Genomic DNA, 9,034 nt, shown 5'->3' with positions numbered 1-9,034 from the left:
AACCTGCCGCTTTGTGATGAACAAAACAGTTTGTGACCACACGTTTACCGACCCATTGCATCGTTTTCCTTCCACTCCGGAGGATGAAGGCGCCGAACGCGCGCCAAACGCAGACTTCGCTACCGTGAGCGCTCGCTCCGAAACCCACCGGTAAAAACATTCGGGGGAGAAAATCCATGATAAAGCTCCCCCCCTACGATGACCGGGACGGGTCGATCCCGCCTCCCCGACACGCCCCGCGTGGCGGGGCGTGTCGGGGAGGCGGGATCGACCCGTCCCGGCGTTTCGGAGACGCGCGAAGCGATTCGGATCGCGATCGCGAGTGGGAGCCGGAGCCGGAGCCGGAGCCGCAGCGGGCAGGGAGAGCTCCACCGCCCTCGCCATGTCCCACTCGGTGGTCCTGCGTGGCCCTTCGCCGTGGGGGTTTCGCTTGGTGGGCGGGAAAGACTTCAGCGCCCCCCTGACCATCTCCAGGGTGAGCCGGGGACGGAGGTGGGGGGGGGAAGGACCGGCGGGGATGGGAGCGGGGTGGGTCCGCTGGTACCCGGGACCGGCGGGGAGCAGCGTTTGGGGTCTTTTTACTTATCTATTATTACGTATACACACAGAAATACACGCAAGTAAGGTTTTCCCCCTCTGACCGCAGCACCGTTTCAGCAGAGCGGATAGCGTTCTCCACGCTGCGTTTATTTTTTCGGATGTTAATTCATAAAGATCCGCTGTCGGAGTTTTCGGTGCTCAGCACTACAGAGGGCTTGGAGTTATGCCCTGGACCGAGTTCACAGGCTGTTGGGGTATTTATTTTTTTTTTTAGGAAGGCAGGAGTAAAGTCAGCAAGAAGTTCCTCCGCGCAGGCTGCTGCGTTATGGGGTCCCTGTGGGCTGGTAGTAATTACTGTCTAAGTGCACTCACACTTGAGTTTAACCTCACCAAGATGTATTCTGGAAACTTCTTTGCGAAGACACCGCGGCTAGCTTGAAATAGGCTTTGTGCGTGGATATATATGAAAACAAAGCGTCCCCCGTGCAAGGAAGGAGCGCGGCAAGGTGGAGTGATGGATGAGGTGCTGTGCCCGAGCTGGGCACGTTCCTGTGGGCACTGGTGTTTCCATTGCCGGCGGGCTGCCCTGGGAAAGGGCTGGACACCGCAGCTGCCTGGTCTTGCTGGGGCTGTGTGTTACTGCCGAGCTCTCCTGGGCAGCTGCTGCGGCGCCTGAGCAAACACTGCGAGGATTGAAAGGCTTTGAAAAGAGCTATAACTTAAAAATATTGTTGTAACGCATACAAGCTGTTTGCCGTCTTTTCATTCATCTGCCAAAGCTGTGACAGAAAAGGGAAAACATGTACTCTGAGTTTTAAAGAAATAATTATGGAAGAGAGCGTGTTTTAAAGAGACTCGGTTTGTGTTTGAGTTCGAACACGCCTATTACACAGCTTTATGGCTCTGTTTTCACTTTGGACTGTCCCTTCCCAAGTGTTCCAGCCAGTTTTGGAGGAGTAGCAGGAGGAGGTGGATGGAGAGGAGGGAAATCCCAGCCCGGGAAAGGCTGGGACGTGGAGGGAGCAGCAGCCGGGGGGGCTGGCCGTGCTGCTGCGGTGCACACACAGCTGGGGGGGCTGCGCTGCGAGGGGCGGCACTCAGCTTTTGGGGCTCAGCCTGCGCCTCGTGGCCACGGGTAAGTCCTCTTCTTCCCCCGGTAATGTGGGACGCATCACACCAAAACACAAAATCGCCTCTCGGTGACTGTAAAAACATTCCGGTTGTGAAAATGAACGTTGTAATTTAGCAGAGGGAGCGTGTTTTCCTGTTAGTTTGAAAAAAAAGTTTGGTTTAACATTAAACAAGAAACAACAAAGTCTGCTTTTGCCTAGACAGGTGGCTTGCCAAATTCCTTCTTTGATTCAGCAAACCTGGGAGGTGTGAGGATAATTCTCATCAGGCCGGTCTTTGCTTTGGATCACAAGGAGCTGTAACACAAGTAGCAGTTGTGGGGTGTTATTTCATGTTCCATAGCAGGGCAGCCTTTTAAATTAGATCCTTTTAAAAAGTCTGCTCCCACTGAAGAGAGGGGCGATGCTCCGATGTTCTGTACACAATGGCTGCTCCCGGAGGGTGATGAACGGCTCGCTGGGAACATAAATACGGGTGTAGGGGGCTCTGCTTGGGTTCTGGTCTCTTAACACAAGAGACCTCGCTGGCTTTGCAAATAGTACCTGAAGATGTTAAAACTGGGGAGGAATTGGCCTCTGCCACCGCTCCTGGCCATGGGGGTGCAGGAAGGGGCTGGGGGTGCTCCCCGAGGAGCCAGGGCTTTGCTCAGTGGTGGGTTTGTGTCACCCTGCTTCTTTGCAGAGGGCTGAGTGTGGTTGGTGTGGTGCCATATTCACTTTTATTTTGTAATTGTCTAGTTAGACAATTAGTGTAATTGTCTAACCAGTAAATCTGTTCTTTTCAGCTTGAAATCCAGGCAAGGGGGCTGGGGGCTCCCCCCTTGCCTGGGCTGGGTCGCTGCAGGAGGGATGGAGCCTCTTGCTGTATGTAGCCTAATTGTTGAGGCTTTTGGCTGACTTCTGCCTCCTTCAAAGTGCTTTTTTATTTTTATTTTATTGGTTTTATATTAAAATGCCATTAAATTACAAACATGTTTTGAAAAGCAGAAATTCCACTGGGAGGCAGAACCAGACTCTGGGACTGCTGCATCCAGCTGTGAGCCCAAGCTGCTGCTGTGCTCCCGGCGGGATGGGCTCCCCGAGGGATGCGGGTTCCTGTGCCCGAGGCGGGTTGAGGACCAACGCACCACAAGGTGTTTGGGCTGTACGGCTCTGCGAGCATCCTACAGTGGGAATTCAAAGGTTGTAGTTTGGGATTCACAGCATCCAAAAGCTACCCACATTCAGGTCTGGGTGCCAGAGGCTGGCTGCCTACTTACAGAATACAGATTCATCTGTGTAGGGGTTGAAAAAATAATTATTCGGTCATTAATATGTTGGTTTTCTCTACTCTTTGCTGCGCCTGCTACAAGAAACAATTTCTCCCCAGACCTCTCCCTCACTATACCAGCACAGAGATGTCGCTGCCCCAGGAGCCACAGCGAGCAATGCTTTGCTGTCTGCCGGGGGGACCCTAGAAGAGTGCAGCTTCTTCTCCAAAGCCTCTCTGAGTGTCATTACTCTGGATTAAATGAGGGCAGAGTTCCTTAATGTTGGCGTTTGTGGGGCCTGAAACCCAAGTGTCACTGCTGGAGGGGAAATAATGAAGCATCAGTGTGACTGGAGCTGCCAGGAAGGCACCATGATGCGGCTGAACACCAGGCAGGGGGAGGTGCCTGGCGTGGGGCAGGAAGGAAAGCTGAAGGTAGTCCCCAAAAGTGGCTTGTGACAGTATTGTCAAGGGGTAAACCTGAAAAAAAATATGGATTTGGCAGCAAGGAAAATAACAATCATGCAGTCCTGCTCTGGAATGGGACTTGCCTCACCAGGACTTGCTTTAGCCTTGAGCCCCCTGTGGGGTCACAAAGTTTCTCCAGGTGCAGCTGGTGGTGTCGAGCCCATCCCTTGCAGCTGTTCCCAATATGCTCATGAAATCAAGGAATGATCTATTTTTCTTGAAAGCCAGTCACTTCCCTCTGTGGTTTGATCAATCTTAAGTGGCAAAGATCTGATTGCCCAAGTGCCTGGGAACAGCTGCTGCTGGGCATTGCCCCAGAGGGGCCAGGGCTGGAGTTGGGGTACTCAGTTCTTCAGTATTAAAGATGTGGAAAGAGAAATGTAAATCTGGGGGGTGTGCTTAGGGCATCTTTCTCATGTGGCTGTTATACCTAGCTTCCCCCCCCCGCCCTGTTTCTTCTTGCATTTGCTGGGGGACCCGGATGAGCGGGGCTGGAGTTTGCTGGGCTGGTTTTGGGGCACAGAGGGGTGACGCTGGTGCACTGTCAGCACAGTGCTGAGATGGGAATTATAGCCCAAGGCTGTGCACTGGGAAAGAAACCCACTCCTTTTATACCCACGGTTACAGTAAGCTAACGCTGGGTGTAATACATCATGTAATTGATGGTACCTCCTTTATAGGGGTAGGGGAATGATCCAAAACATCTGAGTTGGCCTTAATGACTTGATAGAAAGAGCTTTTAAGACTTAATTAAGTTTCTGTTAGCTGACAGCTGCTTTTCCTTGGTTGGGCAGGCTGACAACTGGGCACTCTTTGCCCTTGGTGGGAAGGGGGCTTAGTGCTGGGCCAGCATCACCTTTGACCAGCAACGAGGGTTCAGGAGCAGAAATGGAATGACTTACTCAGCTGCTCTCTGTGTTGTGCTTGTAACCACATCAGCGAGCGCTGCGGTTCTGTGTGGGATCACAGTTGATCTACCCCTTGCCTGGGATTAAAAGATAATCAGTCATTAGTGTAACTAGAGGAGCTGAGTGCGTTTAATCACCCGAACTCGCTTGTCCAGCTCCTCCAGCAGTCAGTGTCGTCATCAACCCGACTCTGCCATTGTTAATCCAAGCACTTGCTGCTTGTAGAGTCATAGAAAAATTACTTGGCTAAACACATAATTAAAAAATGGACTGATTCCAGTATTTTTTTAAAAGTTTTTACTATAGTTTATCTGTTGGCTTCAACACTAGTTTACCCGCTAGTCTCTAGCCGAGCAGCAAAAATGCATTTTTCGGTGTTGTCTTGGAACTGTAACACAGGAAGGGTGAGAAATAATTGGTCTGCAATCCATTATCCAGGTATCGTTTGAATTAAGGTTGACTTTTAAACTTAAGTAGCTTTTGTATTTGAGCAAATACATGTCCTGTTAAAGGCTGGGACACTCAAGAAGGAATTCTGCTGAGGGAGGAATTCCAGTAAAAGTTGTCGTGTTGACTCTGTCGGGGCAGCCGGCAAATGCCCCAGCGTGTTGCTGTGATCCCACTGGAGTGCAGAGGGTACCCGCTCGGAGGAGGATCTGCTGGGGTGGCCTGCGGGGCTTGTTCTGGTGGGGGGGGATGGCAGAGCACGGGGGGCTCTGCAGAGCTTGGCGGGGCAGGGCTGGGGCCGCATGTGGCTACCCGGGGAGCTCCACCTGTGTTGGCGGAGAAGGCAAGAACCAGAGGTGCCACCGAAGGGAACGGGGTTTTCTCTTTGCTTTCCAGAAGCTTTTTTCCTGACTTTTACATATAACTTGTATGTATTTGATTGTTTATTAAATGGAAATTATGCACTTTCTGCTTAGACCCCCCAAACGGACTGAAGTAGTTGCTCTGTGCTGATGAATCCTAAAACCAGCTGACTTCTGCTGACCTTTGGTGTCTTTATTGCCTTTGTAGAACTCAGTGATGCTACTGTTTCTCATTTGGTTGCATAATAACGCTTGTTAGAATGTAATAGATCAAGTGGGATGATTTTTTTAAGTGGAAGGAAATAGTTTTGCCTGTCATTCTTTTTTTGTCCTCATTGTTCTTCCAGTGATTGGTGCTTGTAAGGTCTGGGGCAAGAGATCTGGGTGGTTACGCTTGAAGCTGTGCTGGCACTGAACAGTTAATCTGAACTACAGACAAGAACTAAGGAAAGTATGTATGTGATAGATTTGCTGCTGAAGTTATTCTATCACGGAGGCTTTATTTAATAACAGAAAGAGAAGAATAAATGCCTGTGCTGGTTCAGGAGGCAGTAATGGTAGAATATGCTGGAATGAAAGCCTAATGCTAATTACCGTAATCGAGCACACAGATAATCCGGAGTGGGAAAGCAGGCGGAAAGGATGATTCACGTAGGTCCATTCATGCAAGGTCTGACCTTGGGGCGAGTTTAGCAAAATAAACCCAGCACACCCTTGAAAACAGGGCGGGCCTCTGCCAGGTTTGAACAAAGCAGAAGGGGCTCTGTGTGACTGGGGGGTTAGAGCTGGGACGAGGGGGGTTTTTGTGGTTTGGGCATTTTTTTCTTTTTTTTTTCTTTTTTACTTTTAAATGATGGTGATGTCAATTTTCTGACTTCTTGAAGATTGAAAGATTGCCTGTTGGGACAGGTATTCAGAGTTACTTTGGAAAAGTGCGTGGTTGTACGCTACCTGATACAGCGATAAAAGAGAATAAAGTTAGGTAGCAGGCTTACTAACACAGCCCTGTTCGTGTAGGAAGCGTACAAGGGAAATAAGTGGAATTTTCTTTTTTTTTTTCTTAAACTTTTTGTTGCTGTATAGCACAATAGATGGTGATAAGCCTGGTCCTGCTGTTGGGGTAGATCAGTCCTTTAATTTTAATACAAATATACCATCATGGATTGTGTGGAATTAGTGCAGACTACTGCAATTCAATTATTTATTTTTTTTTTGTAGCTTGGGGGGAAAGTGCATATCACAAGTCTGCAGGAGTCACGTGGCAGATCCTAGAAGGCACAAGTGCTCTTAAATACAGTATTTCTGACCAAATTTGTTGTTTGCTTTCTGAGCTCTTAAAACGCATCGACTCAGGGTTCTTAGATACCTAAACACTTAGTGAAAATGTTTCTATTTTTGAAGTCATCTGTGACCACAGGTGCTGGAGTGTGAAAGAAAACAGTAGATCTCTCAAGATCTGGTAGCGTTGATTAAAAAAAAAAAAAAAAGGCTAAAACAAACATGTTCACAGAAACTCCTCTGATTTGTCGTCGGAGTGGTGCTGCTGGATGTGTACCCAAGTGAACCACGGTCTATCTGGCCAGAGCTTGGCTCACGGGGTGGATTTGTCCACAGCCATTAATGCCACGCTTGCCCCAAGCCCTGGAAGATAAGGTTGTGTTTGGTTTCTACTTCAGGATTTACAAAAAACCATCGAGCAAAGCCAGGATCCGTTGGGTGACTTGGTGCAATTGCAAAACTCTTGAGCTGCAGTGGGGCATTCGAGTAGCTTTTCCAGCCAGCAGAGACCTAGAGTAAACCCTGCTTTCCCACCAGGGAGAATACAGCTCTATTTTTTAAAAAAAAAACAAAACAACAAACAACTGCTGTGCAAGAGTATTTCAGCCAATGAATTTTCCAAACATCATAAAGATGCCTCAAAGGCCCGTGCCACGCTCAATCTTTCCTGCCAAGCAGAGCAACTCCAATTCACGCCCGTTAAGCCTTAAGTGGTTTTACATGTTGTTGGACTGATAGCAGATGACGTGCGAGTGACATTTTACAGTACAAGCTGTAAAGAAAGCAAAATATACCAGGTTAAGGAAGATTATTTAAAGTAATTATTCTTAATTATCAGATACGGGCAACGCACAGCTAGGAGAGAAACTGTCATGAACAGTGAAATCCGGGTCTGTTCTATAGCAGGCACCACGAGCAGAAGCTCAGCTGGGAGGTTCCCAGTACGCCATGGCTGAGGGCCATCGTTCAGCATGAGCCACCAAACGCTCCCCAGAAGCCTTTAACTCGTGTAAAGCTTTTGGTACAAAAGACTAAACCCTGCAAAATACCTAGCGGTTGCAATTCAACTGGGAGAAGGCAGCCACGTTGCCAAGGCATGAATCCCTGCGGCCTGTGCGAGATTAACACCTGCCTGTTCCACAAGAGAGGAGCTTCACGTTTGCTCACCAGCTGAACCCAAACTTTTGTGTTGGAGGGTTTTCTTCTCTTTGGAGATACCTCTGCTGCTGCTTTCCTTTTGATAGGAAATGAAGCATCAGCCCACCTTCCTGGCTGAGGAGGATAGTGATTTGAAAGGGAGAGCTCCGGGCAGCTCCTGCGCGTCCTCTGCAAAGCGCCCAGGGCTTTCCCCAGCCAGGGGTTCAGGAGGCCCCCGCTCCTGCTGTGAGACCTCTGAGAAGGGGAGGCTTTGTAGGGGAGCTGAGCACTAAACATCTCATGGAAATAATCATAAACACCTTCTCTGATGCTGTTGAATCCAGTTTGCCAAGTGGCATGCAATGGTGCAGTGTCTGAGGGCCTGCAGTGATGCTCCCAGGCACACCTACATCAAGGGTTAGCTGGGGTCCCCTGGGCGGGATGTCCCACCCTGGCCTTGCTCCCCAACCTGGCAGAGCGAGCATAAAGCAGGTTGAAGAGTAACAGCAGATGTAATAGTTAAGAGGGGCCCTTCTAAAGTGAAAGCAGGGAGATTTAGATGTGAGAAACTCTTTGCTGTGAGGGTGGTGAGCCCCTGGCCCAGGTTGCCCAGAGAAGCTGTGGCTGCCCCATCCCTGGAGGTGTTCAAGGCCAGGTTGGACGGGGCTTGGAGCAACCTGGTGTGGTGGGAGGTGTCCCTGCCCAGGGCAGGGGGTGGCACTGGATGGCCTTTAAAGGTCCCTTCCAACGCAAACCATCCCATGATTCTGTGTAGCGGAGCAGTGTATCTGCAGCTCCTCGTTGGAAGAAAGGGTAAGAGGGCTCTTGGGGACCGTGAATGGGGCAGGCAGTGTGATGTGCCGCCAGAGTTCTGGGTGCCCTTGGGCTGAGCAAGGCAAGCTTTCGGCAAAATGAGGCAGATGTGAGTGTCTGAACGACCTGTGCCTCTCTCAGTCAGCTCTTTGAGGGTTGCACGCAGGTTACGTGGTTGGTCACTCTAAAATTCATAGCCAATTTCATTGATTCTCAGCCATTTCTTTGTATAGAAACCTCAGCCTTTGAGCTGGATTAGGATCTGCACTACGAATCTGATTCTAAATTTGGGTCTGGATCCCTTAGTACTTGGATTCAAAAGGATTTTCAAGCGTCTCGCCTATTATAACGCTCGTGCTCTGGTTCTTTCCCTTTTATGCTCTTAAGTTTCATCTTGTTTTCTTCAGTATTAAATGAATTCATGCTGCATAAACAGTGCTTTTCATTTGCTGGGCTGTGCAGCCTACCTAAATAATGTCTTGATACGTTGAACTTTTTTATGAGCAATTAGAAAAATGCAAATAGATTGGCAGGGAATGTATGTCAGTTCAAGGCACGATGCTTTGAAAAGCTGAAGAGAATCCCTGGAAAGAATGCTTCAAGGATTTGGGGAATTTATCTTTGTTAGTTAGTCATTTAACTCTCGGTTCTTCCTGTTTGCAGAGATATTGCTACCGTAAGATCATCTGCTGCCTCGGAGCA

The 9,034-nt window shown here is 49.2% G+C and overlaps 1 protein-coding gene across 1 annotated transcript in view; it reads left to right on the top strand.

Moving 5' to 3' along the window:
* Nucleotides 1-253: 253 nt before the first annotated feature.
* Nucleotides 254-9,034, top strand: part of PDLIM4 (PDZ and LIM domain 4) — a 56,212-nt gene continuing 47,431 nt past the window's right edge. Inside the window, exon 1 of the mRNA XM_074604195.1 lies at nucleotides 254-475. Within this exon, the coding sequence (XP_074460296.1) occupies nucleotides 383-475 (93 nt within the window). The 5' untranslated portion in view covers nucleotides 254-382. The remainder of the gene's footprint in view (nucleotides 476-9,034) is intronic.

This window comes from Larus michahellis, chromosome 11 (genome assembly GCF_964199755.1).
Source record: "Larus michahellis chromosome 11, bLarMic1.1, whole genome shotgun sequence".
In the NCBI taxonomy this organism is placed as follows: domain Eukaryota; kingdom Metazoa; phylum Chordata; class Aves; order Charadriiformes; family Laridae; genus Larus; species Larus michahellis.
The sequence above is the reverse complement of the archived record's forward strand: the minus strand, read 5'-3'. Positions and strand labels throughout refer to the sequence as shown.